This window comes from Leptosomus discolor, chromosome 7, assembly GCF_034619465.1.
Source record: "Leptosomus discolor isolate bLepDis1 chromosome 7, bLepDis1.hap2, whole genome shotgun sequence".
In the NCBI taxonomy this organism is placed as follows: domain Eukaryota; kingdom Metazoa; phylum Chordata; class Aves; order Leptosomiformes; family Leptosomidae; genus Leptosomus; species Leptosomus discolor.
The window spans coordinates 62,395,951-62,411,156 of NC_141397.1; the positions used below are offsets into that span (position 1 = coordinate 62,395,951).

Below are 15,206 nucleotides of genomic sequence, written 5' to 3' on the forward strand. Positions count from 1 at the left end.
CCTTCCCATGTGCCCAGGTTCTACTCTGATGAAGTGACGTGGAGTGTCGATAGGCAGTTCCTGTGGGGTCCTGGGCTGCTTATTTCCCCTGTACTTGACCCGGTAGGTTTGGCTGGTTTGGTGTCTGTCTCATAACGACTTCATGGGGCACAGGGACACGCCGAGTCATCAGTTCCAGCTCTTTTCTCTGGCAGGGGACTGCAGCATAAAATCCCCAAGTTACAGTATTCTTGTCACTCCTTTATTGCCCTGATTAGAAACAGTTCTGAGCCTTTGTTGTTTCATCTCGTGACAATTCTGTTATTCAGCTTAAAGCTCCTCCACTAGACAGGCATTTCCTGCTGAAATCACACTCCCCCTCCTTTTGCATGCTGAACAAGCTGAACCACAAAAGTAGCTGCCGCCATTTCCCTGAGGATCCCAAGAAATTTGCTCTGGTCCTCTTCTAGTCTGAACTCTTCTGTCTTGACAAGACCTCTAAACTCTGTTGGCAATGCAATTGCTGACAGCCTTGTTTATGAGCATTAACAGAGCTCTGTCTCCAGTGCAAACAGGTTTATTGCTAGATCCTTAGATTATACTGATTTTTTTCGTGGTACATCCCATTACTGATTTACAGCTATGGATGGATTCCTAACAAGCCTAGATTTTGCTTCTTTTTTCTTTTCTTTTTTTCCCCCTTCATTTATTGCTTCCAGTGAGGGAGCCCACAGCATATTTTTATCACTGCCAAAATGGAAAATCTGGTGCGATTCAATCCTGCTCCTATTTTCCACCAGTCCTCTAGAGAGTCAAAGTCATCTGGTCTGATATTCTGATTCACCTCAACTTTGCATCATCTCTGAATTTCCTTCAGAATCAGCTTCTCTTGCTATGTTTCAACTTGTCTGTGGTACAAGAAAACAAATAGATTGTTGGTTGATCTGTGGCAGAATTTTGTAAATAATGATTGTTTATGCCAGTAACACATATGCCATGGAAAACACAAAACATTTGTTAAATATATAAAATGAAAGCAAGAATCTGAAAGATGCCAGCCCAGAAAAATGTGAAAATAAAGAAGATCTACAGATACTTGTGGATATGATCTGAGCCACTGGGTTTGAAGCACTGTGACTTTGGGTTGCATACAAGGAGCTGCCGCGCTGTGGAGCGGTGATTCCATTGCCTCCCAGTAGCTTTGCAGAAATTGTACTCGGATTGCTGTCTTCCTTTCTGGACATCATCATAAAAACCACTAAAGAAAACAGCAAAGAGGACAAGTATCAATGGTTTTCTCAATGTGACTTTTAGTTTTACTGGAAAATGTACTGTGTTTGATTAAGTTGCCTCCAAATGTGAAAGTCGTTTCTTTGTTCACCTTTCAGGGTGTGGATGCAATTCAAGCATATATTCCTGATGCAGTATGGTATGAGTACGATACGGTAAGTAAATGCAGAGAATACTATGGGGAGATTTTATAAATGGCTATGTGATGAAATAAGATTATCAGCCCTGCTTTGGTGACAGAGACCTAAAGCAAAGCCCGAAGGAAGGAAATGGTGAGACTAAGGATGAAGGGTGTTGGGGTAAGCACATGAATCAACACCTCAAGAAAGGACACGGAAGCACGAAATATAGCACAGGAGATGGGAGGAGAGATTGAGTGGAAACTTTAGCTAAGACCATGTTTGAAATAAATTAAAATACAATTATTATAATCCAGAAGAGCTTGCAATTATAATTCACTAATCTCATTTCTGCCAATAAGTATCCTGCTGCTGTGATGATCCTTTTGATGGGTAAAAAAGGACATTGTTCACATCAGATTCCCATATTCACACCAGATTCCCAACAGGACTTGATCTCTGAGTTGACTGAGCCAAAAATGAAGAGTGAGAGACTGATTTATGAAATCAGATCATCTAGATATGCAGTTGTTTTATCTTTATGTGTGCATTGGCACGTAGATATTTACACAACTTAAGTCCCTTTCTAAAAAGAAGCATTAAGATGAAACTCAGGATGTAAGAAAACGTTGACAGCAGCAAGTGATGCAACGTACTCGTTCTTTTTTACATCCCTGTCAACAAGGGGGCACAAATCTCAGTGAGAAAACAATGGACCACGATGTCCCTGCCAGCAGACAAGCTGGGACTCCATTTGCGAGGAGGATACATCTACCCTACTCAGCAACCAGCGAACACCACAGTGGCAAGGTACGCTTCGAAACGGAACTGCTGTTAAGGGGTTTGCTTTCGAGAGGGGGCTAAGGACTTTCAGGTTACAAACCAGCAGCAGCCCATTGCATTTAGGATTTTCACCTTGAAATATGGGAATCCCTTTGAGCCACGCCCCCTTCCACGGCTGTTTAAATTACAAGTTCAATGATTAATTACAGGTTTATTTGCATAGCATTCTGTAAACTTGCCATGTATTTTAATCCGCTTACATGAAGACGAAAGGCAACCAAGGACTAATCTAAGGCAATTCTCAAAGTATTGCAGCCCTGTTGAGTGTCACGTTCTTAACATGAACACGAAGGACGTGCGAAGATGTTTGTTTAGGTAATTGTTACACGTGCCAGACAGAAAGTCTCTCTTTCCTCAGCCGGAGGAACCCAATGGGACTTATAATTGCCCTGGATGACAACAACGCAGCGTCTGGGGACTTGTTCTGGGATGACGGAGAATCCACAGGTGAGCTGTTGTCAACAGGGAAAGAAGTCTGATGAACACAGCTTTCGTACGTGCAAGCTTCCGTCTTCCTGCTGATTTCATGGAGCAAGAATAAGACACTTGGAATGCTGTAACGTGCTATTCAGAGTCAATGGTTGCATTTTCAACCACGTTCAAGTGGAAAACTGTAACTACTCTTAATTTGTTTTCTGCTTGTTCAGGTTTCACTGTAGACTTGCGTATGTACAGCTTTGGTACGGTAGCATGCTGACTGTTATACCATGCTGTCAAGACTGATATGTATTCTTGTGTGGATCCAAATTAGTTTCAGTGGGTGCAAGAACACAGATAACTGGTGTTCAACGCTAAGAATCAATAGAAATTAAAAACTTGCAATCAATGTTTTTTATGCCATCTGGTTTCCACAGCACACTGGTGCATAAGCACACGAGTAAGCGTGTACGGGCTCTGTCACGTTGCCAACCTCGCCTTTAGTAAAGCTGCCGGCGAACTTGTTTGCCATGGGGGCAGTCAGTATCGTTATGCCAAGGCCTGTCAAGCTCATCACTGGCATCAATACTACCTACCTCACCAGTCTTTTTCTGTCAAACAATTCACAACTCACATACCTTTTTTGCTTAGGGTAAGATTAAGGTCGCAACTTAATCCAACTGAAGTTAAAATTAAAAATAAAAACAAACAAACAAAACAAAAAAAACCCAACCAAACAAAAAAACCCACAACCAACCACAACATAAACCTGTAATATAGGATTAAATTTAATTTGGCTTTCAATAAAGTTAATGCTTTTGGAACACCCGCATGTCCAAGGAAAGCTGAGTTCATTCAAGTTCATTCCATTATATGTCCGTAGATGTATTCTTCATTTTAATCTTGAGATGAGGGAAGTTTTGAAAAATGGAGTGTTGTGAACAGTGGGATTTTCTCTGGTATTTCTGAGGATTTAGTTAGGCATCCTGTTTCCATTAAACAAAAAGGGTTTGGGATACTTAAATCCTTTAGGCTGCTTTCGCAGCCTTTGTCCTTCAGTATATACTTTTTACAAGAGTCAGCAAGGGGTTCAAAGCGTTATTCCGGGGTTATTCTGAAATTATTTTAGGAAGAACTTTTACAAAATACTCAAGCTTGTATTAAAATGATTTAAGAACTTGTAGTTGACAGATTTCATTGTTTTATTTGCAACGAACCATAACATTCAGAGCTAAGGACTTTGGTTTATGGCTTATGTCAGTTGATATTGTTGCATTTCAAGTACTCCCCATCTTCTCCAATTCATGTCCAACAGTATCCATAGACTGCTGTCAATGGCAAAAGTGTCAGAGCTTTCTTTAGCCACACTGGAATAAAATGTAGGCTAGAAAACAGGAAAATCTGCATCGGTAAGAATGTTCAGATAAGAATGAAGTTGGAGTAACATTACCATTCAGGTGAAAACAAATAACGCTACAGTACTGTGTGCAAGTTTCATTTGAAAACCAGGCAGAGATCCTGCAGACAGAGACTCACGGAAGTATTTCATACACAAGGTGTCTAGCTCTGCGTGCATGTTTTCAGGAGCGATCTGTAGGTGTTTAGTTGATGGCAGAGGTTTTCCCTGGTGAATTAACCTCACCACTGTCCATCCACAGGCAGCAGCTGACATGGTACTTTTCTGCCTGTTTTCTGATACAACTAACCACCTTCAAGATATCAAAGTGATCCAGTTACTCTGGCTTATCCTCCAGCCTCTAAAAGCTACCTTTATCCTTAGTCACAGCCTATTTGTTTGATTTGTGCAGGGCTCGGGGCTCTGACTCAACTTCCATGAAAGCAAGCAGCTCTTGGGGTTCAACACTGCATCCCCCTTTCCTGACTGCATAGCTGCCTTCTCCTCTCCTCATGCATTCAACCTGAAGAACTCCCTGGGTTTTAATTTTAACTATACCAATCGTATCTCCAGAAAAACTTCCAAGGCTTTACTTTTTTTAACTGTTGTGCAAGTTAGGGATGCTTTTAAGAAATAGAGCTGTGATTCAGCTGATTATTGCTGCCATAAATATTGAAGGCCTGGGGTGGCTGCTGTACGTGTGGGTGACAGCTCTATGTCCTCCTTTGTCAAGGCCTAAAATAACGAAGCTATTATTGGACTCACTTCTGTTGAGAAACAAAACAATAAAACATCTTATGATTTTATTTCCTGCCCAAAACTTACAGGCTGAAGTCTTTTCAGGGAAACTGTTTACAATTTGCTTGCGATGACAGTATTTTTCTTTTCATACGTGGCAAAAAAAATGCCAGATTGACTCAACTTTTGTATTTGGTTTTCTCGGTGGTGTGTTATTTCATCTCTGATGGTTCTGTGGCAGAGATTGTTGATATTATTGTCATTTTTGCATGAAAATCACTTATTTAGGGTATTTTTAAGGAATAATTTTGAGCTCTACATCTACATTTAATAGAGCCTAAGAAGGAATACCAGTAAAATAAAAAAATATTATGTTTTAGAAAAGCTTATATCAATATATTTTTGGAAAAATTTGGAAAATTGGATCTTCTGGGAGACTGGCCTAAGGAAAAAAGAATAAGAGAAATTTCAGTTCCTCAAACAACTTAAATATTCTCGTTGCTCAGTGCAGTCTCTAAATGCAGTAACTATAATAATTAACAATTTATTGGTCTCTGGCAGTGGCACAGTCACGTTTTTAATACTGTTCTTTTCTGCACTGCAAGTGTAACTTCTTTCTTTGCCTTTCAGGTACAGTTGAGAGTAAAGCCTACGTTTATTATGAGTTTACGGTTTCCAATGTAAGTATGTTATTTCAAATGATCTTATTTTCATTGACAATTTTCATTAATATCTTCAAAGCACATTCTTTTCTGCCTCCTTATTCTCCTGTAAGATTTACTGAGAAGCAAAACATTTGACAAAGTGGAAGCAGAGTCATGTTCGAATTACTGTAATTTAACTGGGATGAAAATCTGCTCTTTGTCTTTTCTTCTCCTAGTTAATGTAAGTGTCTAAAGAACTCCTGTTTGCTTCTACATCATAAACTCTGCAGCAAAGTGTGTTAAATGAGAGAACTATAAAGCATCCGTGGCAGTTAAAACAGAGTCAGAAAGGAGGTGAATGTAGTGTTTGTGATCCTCAAAATATTGGAAATTTGAAAAAAAAGTCTTTGTATACTGTGAAAATGTAGCTGAATGTTTCCAAAGAGTGAGGAAGACCTCTGTCTTGTCTGAACCCAGGGAACCTACTTAGTTTTTAAATTTTTTTTTAAACTGAAGCTGGCTTGGCAGGGTTAATTTCTGTCAGGGTGAAGTCCAGATAGTGTTTCTATTCAATATTAACTAGAGATTCCAAGGACTATGATAACATATTTTATGAATGATAATAATATATGCTAAAGGTATTTTCCCTTGCCATGGTGAGCAGCTACTGAGAGAGAATGCGTAGGAACACGGGAGTGGAAGCAAAGCAACAGAATGTGGAAGCACATGCATTAGTCATTTTTTTAAATCATATGTAATTGTATAATCATTTGCAGATAAGAAACCTCGATTACTATTGGATTTTGAAACTCTTGTAGCCAAATCATCAGTTGACTGTAATGATGTTGAATTAAAAATTAACATAAACTTTCACACGCAGAGAAATGAGGAACTTATACGCCAGCATATGTGACAGCCATGGTGCCGTTCCACTGTTTGGACTCTTACTCTAATAATAAGTCATGCAATTGAATAGGAACTGGTATTTTTATATCAGGAAAAGTGAATATGGACCTCCACTTGTTAGAACCTGGTGAGATCACAGTTCAGTGGTGAGATCACTGTTCAGTAGAGGTTATCTGCCCTGTCACAGACACGTGTCAGCCGTTTCTTAGCTCTGAAATAAGCAAAAAAAAAGAGCCGAAACACAACTGTGAAGCATATTATATGCATGGTAGAAAAGCATTGTTGTGCTAACAACAAACAGGGCAATGATGAATATGGTAGGAAAAAGCTATTGGCTTACTTTATGCTACAGTATGAAGATCTAATTAGAAAAAAATTGTTAACTCAGGAGGATTTTTGGTAGATTTTTTATAAGATTGTGGTCACTATATTATTTTTCAGAATGTTCTAGAAATGACTGCTATAAACAGCAATTATGCTGATCCAAACAACTTGAAATTTGAGGAAATCAAGATATTGGGAGCGCTCCAGGAAATAACAGCAGTTACTGTATCTCAGAACAATGTTGTGGAAAATTCTCCGCTTAATATCATCTATTATCCTCTAGAAAAGGTAAAGGAATAACAGGAAAATGGGAAGTAAACATCTTTGAAATTGTACCATCTTCATTTCATATATTGCAAAGGACAGTACTTAGTATTAATGTTGTTTCAACAAAATACATCGTGGGTTTAATTACAGAAGAAATGTACAATTGCATTCAACTCAGCTGCATAGAAACTGCATCTATGTTTTGCCCTCAGACCCTCAGTGCAAGAGAAAGTTATGTTATGCAGTTATTCGTGTAGCAACATTTAATTTCCAAGAGGAGGAACAGCTTTGTTACTTTTGTTTGATACTGGAGGAGGGTAACAAATACTTGGTTTAGATGTGTACTTCTGCATTGATTTTTTTTTTAAGACAAAAGCAAGCACACTGTTTAAATCTCCTTTATTGCTTTATACAGATTTCCACAGGATGAATATAGGAAAGCAGCAGCTCATTGCATTTATCATAGAATCACAGAAAGTGGGAAGCTTTCATGAAAGCGCTTTCCCACACTGAAGGCTGACATTGCTTTGAGCTTGCATTGTACACCTTCTTCAATTGTTACAAGCACCTGAGTTACCTGTTATGCTATCTTAGTTGCTGAATCAAAATCAAAATATTTTAACTTTTTCTTACCTCTTGCAGTCATATTTCAAAATGTGAAAGAGCTCTGCCCTTATCTTTATTCCTGTTTGCTTCCAAGGAAGCTGTGGGATTGACTCAAATTTTTTACACTCTTAATTTTTCAGATTTTATCCGCAAAAATATCAGTTGTGTGTGTTTGTAAAAGTGAGACTATATCAAATGTTACAGGACAGGGGTGGTTGTGAGTTGTCACGTATCAAAATGTAATGTTCTTGAGGACCAGCATTTCTGCTGACTGAAGGAAAGATGGATGTGGTGTGGGATTTAATAACTGTTTATTGTTTAATATTTATAGGTTGCTCATATAACAGGACTTCAACTTGAACTGGGAAAATCTTACACAGTAAAATGGACTCAACAACTGAGCGTCAATGAAAGGTTTAGTCGTAATCCCAGTCTTGATCCAACACAGGAAAAATGTGAACAACTTGGCTGTGTCTGGGAAGTAAGCAAAAATTATTTCTCGAAACTAATGAAACATTTCCAGAATCACAGCTTTCTCTTTGTAGTTGTTACAGTGGAAAAAGTAGTCTGACAGATTTGTCAGATTTAAATAAATGGGGGCACAGGCATCAGCTGGTTCGTACTAGCAGATTTTATTTACCTCACTCAAACGAAGGTAGTTGGCGACCATGTAAGCTCTTCCAGAGTATATCAGAAATTGAGGAAAAATGTATTTTTTGAAAAATCTTCTGCTACCTCTTCTGCTTCACTGGCAAAATGGCCTGCAAGGCTTATCCCCTTTGCCTCACCTTCATAGTCACTGAAGCACGTTTTCAAATTTTAAGTCAAACAGACTCCTCTGAATCTCAGTTGGAAAAGAATTCCTTGAATTCCCTGGAAATTTTGATTCTCACAGGAACTTAAATGTTTATATCCATGTTGAGGAGCTCTTTCCAACCATAATCCCTGACACACAGTTCCTTTACCACATGGTTTCGTTTATGGGCATCCCATGGCTATAAACATTCAGTAGCAGCGTGCCCTGGCAGGGCTGAACTTCAGAGGGTCCCTCCAACTAAATTACCCCATGCCCCTCTAAACCTGACCTTTACAGCTTGGACACATGTCCTAGGCATGACAACCAAAATCCTCTGCTAGCTACTCCTGAGGCAGGAACAGCTGAAGAGGTTGATGAACGGTCCTGATTTTGTTGCACTATTAGGAATATTTATTGTCATTTTGGACATTTGGAAATTACTTTTCACATGAAATCGAACTCTGGTGCTGTTACGGACTGGGTACGTTTTGAACACTTGCTCAAACTGAAAGGCACTTTCAATTTGGTGATGGCAGATGAATAAATACTCATTAGCAACTAAGATGTGTGGCACAGGCAGTTTCATTTGACCAAGTAGTCAGGATCGATGGTGTTTCCAGAGGTGGAAGGCTGATGCATTAACCGACAGCAGCACCTCTACCCTCAGAATACGTAGTTTGAGTGTTTCTGTTCAACTGTAGAAAGAAACTGAAAGTAATTTTGATCTTGCTGTCAGGAGATCTTAGACAAAGAGGATGTAATTCTCAGTGTGTATTTTAAAGATAATTTGTGTGAATAAAGCCAATGGAAAGGTCTCATCTGATGTTGCCTGAATATCTAATGGGTTTTGGGGACATCCCCTTGAAGGCAGACAGACCAGAGAGCAATGGGATTAAAAGGTAGGAAGCTTTAGGAATTTCAACAGGCCAGGGCTAAGTTATGTTGAGTGAAATTGAGCCGAAGATCACAGATAGAAAGAAATTAAATCCAACTTCATTGTATGAGGATTCAGTTTCCTGACTAAAGTATTTGTATAGCTTTGATTGGATGGTTTGATTATATCTGATTCGGTGTAGAGATCACTGGGTTCTGTGTTACTTTACTGTTCACTAGTTGCACTAAGTTTTTCCCCAGCTTCTACACTTGACAGATGTCTGATAAAAACAAGAGCTTTGGATTCCATGTTAATAGCCAACAAAAAATACAGCAAGGTAGTGTAGCTCACTAACCTGTAACTTGTTTCTGTTTGCAGCAAGCAACATCAAACTCAGATATTCCACCCTGCAAAAATGCTTACACTGTAGACAAAGTAGAATACACCTCGACAGGTTTGGCAGCCAACATCACCTTAAACAGTGCCAAGACCAGAGCTAATGAGAATTTCCCTTCACCGATTAGCACACTACGCTTGGAGGTAAAATATCATCTCAACCACGTGCTGCAATTTAAGGTAATTCCAGAATTTCTACAAGTGTGTAATGTCCCATTGTTAAAAATAGGCTTATTTATGGAAATTATAAGGCCTTTTTATAGTCAATTTTATATTACACAGACAGTAGCACCCTTGCCTAAATATGTTTCTCCTTCTAACCAGTTAGTTGTCGTTGCTCTTCACTTGCATCTTTTTTTTTTTGTCCTAGAATTTTGTACTCTGTTTTACAATGAAATTATATGAATCAAAGGTATAATGTCAATGTATGAATCAAAGGTATAATGTCAATGTATATGTGTAATGTCAACCAGAAACCCTGGAACTGAAGACATTTTATTAATATACAGGGAAATGTATTTATAAATGTTACCATGACCGTACAGTTTATTTTTACATTAATCATTTTGCTTCTAAAATTTTTAATACACTATTGTTTAGACTATAATTTATTACTGTCCATTTAATAATCTTGAAATAAGTGTGATGCCTTAAAATGGTCAGACATCAAAAACTAACTTCTGTCACCTTTCAGAATACAGAAAACTTTAAAAGGAATCTCTCAAATTTAGCTAAAAGATGAATCAGAAAGACCATACATTTACCATACATACATACATACATACATACATATATATATATATATATATATATATATATATACACACACACCCCCCTGTGTTTTAGATATAGGTATATACCTTAAATTCATATAAATAATTAGACAAGCCATTTCTAATACAAAATAAAACGTTAAGGTTTGGGTTTTTTTTCCCCCAAACCAAACACTATGAAAGAATTGGTTGAAGAACACCTATTGAAAGAAAATACTCAGCAGGTATATTCAAAAATTTTCATCAGATCAAGTTTTCTGTCACTACACGTAAGACTTCAAGCAAGTTATTAATTGAAATGAATTGATTTCTACTTCATAGATTTATGATTATGAAAACACACGATATGAGGTTCCAGTACCACTAAATCTCCCGAGTTCCCCAAAGAGCACAGACAAGGAACGACTCTATGAAGTATCAGTTCAGCAGAAACCATTCAGTATACAAGTTCGGCGCAGAAGCACAGGAACAGTCATGTAAGCCAGCATTTTATTTTATTCCACTTGTTTTGTTAGCGCTTTTCAAACCAAACCATTTTCTTGTGTACTACATTTTAAATACTGTAAGACTGGCTTTTGTATCCTTCCCATGAAACGGCTCTGTCTGCCAAATGCCAGATACTGCTCCAGCAGAGATGGCGTCACCATTGCCTTGTATGAGAGCACTGACTAGAAGGAGGATGGAGAAGGTGCCCTGAGCAATATTCTGTTTTTCTCATAATTACCTAAGGTTTCCCCCCTGTCACTTCATAGTCTGACACTTGCTAAAAGTCTACGACGTGTCGAAGCACGGAACATAACCTCAAAGGCCGTTTCTTGTGTAATTCCTAAGTCTCTGGGAAGCACAACAATTTTCTACTCTTCCTAAAATTTTCCTTAGGTGACCACAGCACTGATCATTAAGGACTGAATCATTTGCTTTGGTTTTGGGGAATAGTTAGAAAAAAAAGTATATAAGAAAGTAGTGTCTCAACTCACTTGCAGATGGATTTTGGTAACATGACAGATAAGTCTGACACGAGCTTCATTTCTTTCCTTGATTAAGCTTAATTCAGAGCTAGAAAACAGAACAGTGATTTTAGCAGTTGTACGTGTTATGCTTTTTATTTGGAAAAACATTCTTACGTCATTTTTTAAGTGCTCAAAACTTAATTGCAAAATGAGTTCCTTTTTGCCAACCGGAGTAATCATTGAAACTGTAGTTCAGCCTCCTGGAGCAATGTAATCCTTTGGCAGAACATCATCGGGTGGCAGTTTGGTTTCTGACTGTAAAGACACTGATTTACAACAAATGAGACCTATGATACAGTTTCAGCATAATCTGTACAAAAAGTCCAGTGAACTATTAAGAGCATCTTATTTACTGTATTTCATGTGGCACCAAGAAATCAGTCTGGAAGGAGAATGTGATCATACTCTCCTGAAACTGATTTTCCAGCTGAATTGCCAAAATACAATGCAACTTGCCATGAATGATGCCTGTGCATAGTATTTTTGTGTCTGTAAACTGTCTACCAAAATCTTAGTCATCCCCATTTCATGTGCTTTAAGTTTTCTCAGTAACCATAACAGGTTTATTCCACCTTTACTGAAGAGTGAGATTTTTCAGTGAGAAAAAGTAGCCTAAAAAAAAGTGTCACCCAGCTAAACACAGCACCGAAGATGCTGTATTATTGGTTTTATTTTCCTCTTTCCATTCTAGCTGGGATTCGCAGCTGCCCACCTTCATGTTCAGTGACACATTCATTCAGATTTCTACTCACTTACCATCCCAGTATGTATATGGGTTTGGAGAAACCGAGCACAGCACATTTCGACATAACATGAGCTGGCACACCTGGGGAATGTTCACAAGGGACCAGCCTCCTACTGTAAGTAGAAGCAAACGTGGCTTTTGGACCAATGACCCTCATGTGTGGAAGTCTTCACCTATTGGCTTTGATCGTATTTATTCGTGGCTTTTAATTTGGATGGTATCTCAATGGCGATAGTCTTCTCTAAACCTGTTCGTTGTGACCAGCAAGACCAACGTCTGCAGCTCAGGCCCCGAGTCAGCCATCAGCAGGCAACAAATGGCTTAGAAATAACAGCACAATCCTCCTTTTTTTTTATTCTTCTCAGCTAATTATTCTGAAAACAAGACATGAGTCAGGACAAGTCCTACTTCTTTGGGATTAATTTAGTACTTACAGAAGCAAACCAGAAATCTTATGTCTATGTGTATACTTGTGTTATTTCCTACGAGAGAGCACGTTTGCGATTTGCAAGGAATGACCAAGGAAATAGTGGTGGTTAATCATAGCTCTAATTTCCAGTTCTGGTTCGAGTATATTTTTGAATAAATGAAAGAGAGCAGAATGTCACCAGGATCTCCTGATCACATAGACACCTGCTACTGTTTGAAAAGAAGGGCGAGTTTTGTAATGGGGAAACGCTTTCTCATCAGCAAGTTTTAAAAGCAGTAATGCCTTTGCTTTCCTTCCTGCCTGCTCAGTCTGAACTAGACTGACTCAAGCTGTGAAGTTGAAAGCAATCTTCTGTAGGTATGTTTTGTAGGTATGTAGGGTTTATGTATGTAATTTTGGTGTTTATTTGTTGTGTGTCTCATATTTTATGAAATTAATTAGTAAATGTAAATAAGTGAATGCTCACAATGTTTCCCCAGTAAAATGTGTTTTATTTTCTTTGCAGTACAAGTCGAATTCCTATGGTTATCAGCCATTTTACATGGCTCTTGAAGAAGATGGCAATGCCCATGGAGTTCTCTTGCTTAACAGCAATGCAATGGGTAAGAAAACCTTCGCTTTATTTTCACAATGTGTTTTATTTTTATGGTCAGTGTTTTGCAATAGTGGCGAATCCACGCATCCTTTTCTCATTTCACCTCCTTCATCTCCAGATGTGATGTTCCAGCCAACCCCTGCCCTGACGTACCGCACCACTGGAGGAATTCTTGACTTCTACATGGTTTTGGGCCCAACTCCAGAACTTGTTGTTCAGCAGTACACTGCAGTAGGACTCTTACTCTATTACAAACTAATGGTTTTTGTTCGTTTGGTTGGTTTGTTTTCACCTACTCACCACAAATATTCTTTCTTATTTTTAGCTGATTGGAAGGCCGGTCATGCCACCCTACTGGTCTTTGGGATTCCAGTTGTGCCGCTATGGATACAGGAGCGACTCGGAAATCTCCCAGCTGGTGGAGGGCATGAAGGCTGCTGGGATTCCCTATGTATGCTGGTAGCAGTTAACATTTGAGCTCATGCCTGAACTTTTGGTTTCGTAATATTAAGTAAGACCATTTAAACATAGAATCAAAAACCAACCAAAAAACCCACCACCATGGTAGAGTAGAGCAGACTATGTTTTATGCCAGAGCACACTCTGGGCCTTGTTAAGTGTAGGCCTCAGGCCGCTTTATTTTCTTTATTGTTCATACCAAAGAAGCACCCAGATGTTTTAGCCAGTCACGGGCTCCCGCCATGCTGGCTGTGAAGGAGCAGCGATCAACAAGCAAAACGAGCAGGAAAGAAGATGGAGTAGCATTGTTTCAGTGGTACATTGCTCTGTGCCAAGTCAGCTATGGTTTGGCACAGATTGTTGTTGGGAAAGTTGGAACAGCACATAGATCTAACAAAATTATACTGTAAATTGAATGTGGCTCTTCATTTTAAATGTAATTAACATCACTATTTCAATACAGAACAACAGTTTCCACTGTTTCCTTATAGATATGGTAACATAATGTGCAGTTTCTGTGGACATACAGTATGTACAAATCCAGGACTTTTTTCATGTATTAACTTCTGCCCTCAGACTAGATGCAGTAGTGAAAGGTTTATTTTGTGTTCAGCTTGATGATAGGTTGTGTAATACTCATTTAATAGTTTTAGCTTAAAGTTACAGCTGCTTCCAATTTCACCGTTAGAAAGTTCAGTAGTTTACTTATTTTGGCAGATTTTCAATAAATATGTGTTTCTCAAAAAAATCATTTTATATTCATTGTTTTTGTGAACTGCAGGATGTCCAATATGCAGATATTGACTATATGGAAAGGCGACTGGACTTCACCATTGGCACACGCTTTGCTGGATTACCAGCTCTAATTAACAGAATAAAAGAAGAAGGAATGAGATTTATCATTATCCTGGTCAGTTTTGAAAACTGCTTTTAAATTTCAATCTATCATTGCAGAATGAAGAATACATTCAACAGCATTTCTAAACTTGTTTTGTTGAGCATAAGGGTGAAAGTGTTTTTATTGTAGGATCCAGCCATCTCTGGGAATGAAACCAACTATCCTACCTTCTCAAGAGGTGTGCAGGACGATGTCTTCATCAAATGGCCCAATACCAATGACATTATATATTCCAAGGTACTGTTCTTAAAAAGCTGATGCTCGTAGAAGCATGCTGTATCCAAGTGAGCAACATGTCAGCCTAGACTTCAGTGCTGTCCATGGGGTAAGGTCTGCTAACGGTATATTCGTGCCTGGCTGTAAATGACACATTGAATAAATACTACAAACCGAATTGTCCTTGGTTTGTGCTGTCATGCACGCAGGTTTCAGGGAAGAATGGTTATATCTGTCTGTTGCTTACGCTCAGTTTATATTCAGTGTGGTCTGATTATTTTAAAATGTCCTTGGTCCTATTAGGCTCGGCCATTTCTTCCCAACGTACAAGTCAACGAGTCACTGCCTGAGCAAACCCAGATACAGGTAAATGTTGGTATGGTTTGGCTATAGACTCAAATACAGACAGAGCAGCACGTTAATTAAGGAAAATAGCAGAAAACTAGTTGATAAATCTCATGGGAGGAATAAGGTGCAGACACTGG

General features: G+C 38.7%; 1 protein-coding gene across 1 annotated transcript in view; it reads left to right on the top strand.

Moving 5' to 3' along the window:
* SI (sucrase-isomaltase) overlaps window positions 1-15,206 on the top strand; it is a 49,518-nt gene that overhangs the window by 19,605 nt on the left and 14,707 nt on the right. Inside the window, exons 18-33 of the mRNA XM_086468338.1 lie at window positions 18-102; window positions 1,368-1,424; window positions 2,074-2,198; window positions 2,590-2,678; window positions 5,413-5,462; window positions 6,774-6,944; window positions 7,861-8,010; window positions 9,578-9,775; window positions 10,690-10,844; window positions 12,070-12,238; window positions 13,059-13,155; window positions 13,267-13,379; window positions 13,474-13,599; window positions 14,389-14,517; window positions 14,635-14,742; window positions 15,025-15,087. Coding sequence (XP_086324464.1) covers window positions 18-102; window positions 1,368-1,424; window positions 2,074-2,198; window positions 2,590-2,678; window positions 5,413-5,462; window positions 6,774-6,944; window positions 7,861-8,010; window positions 9,578-9,775; window positions 10,690-10,844; window positions 12,070-12,238; window positions 13,059-13,155; window positions 13,267-13,379; window positions 13,474-13,599; window positions 14,389-14,517; window positions 14,635-14,742; window positions 15,025-15,087 — 1,885 coding nt within the window. The remainder of the gene's footprint in view (window positions 1-17; window positions 103-1,367; window positions 1,425-2,073; window positions 2,199-2,589; window positions 2,679-5,412; window positions 5,463-6,773; window positions 6,945-7,860; window positions 8,011-9,577; window positions 9,776-10,689; window positions 10,845-12,069; window positions 12,239-13,058; window positions 13,156-13,266; window positions 13,380-13,473; window positions 13,600-14,388; window positions 14,518-14,634; window positions 14,743-15,024; window positions 15,088-15,206) is intronic.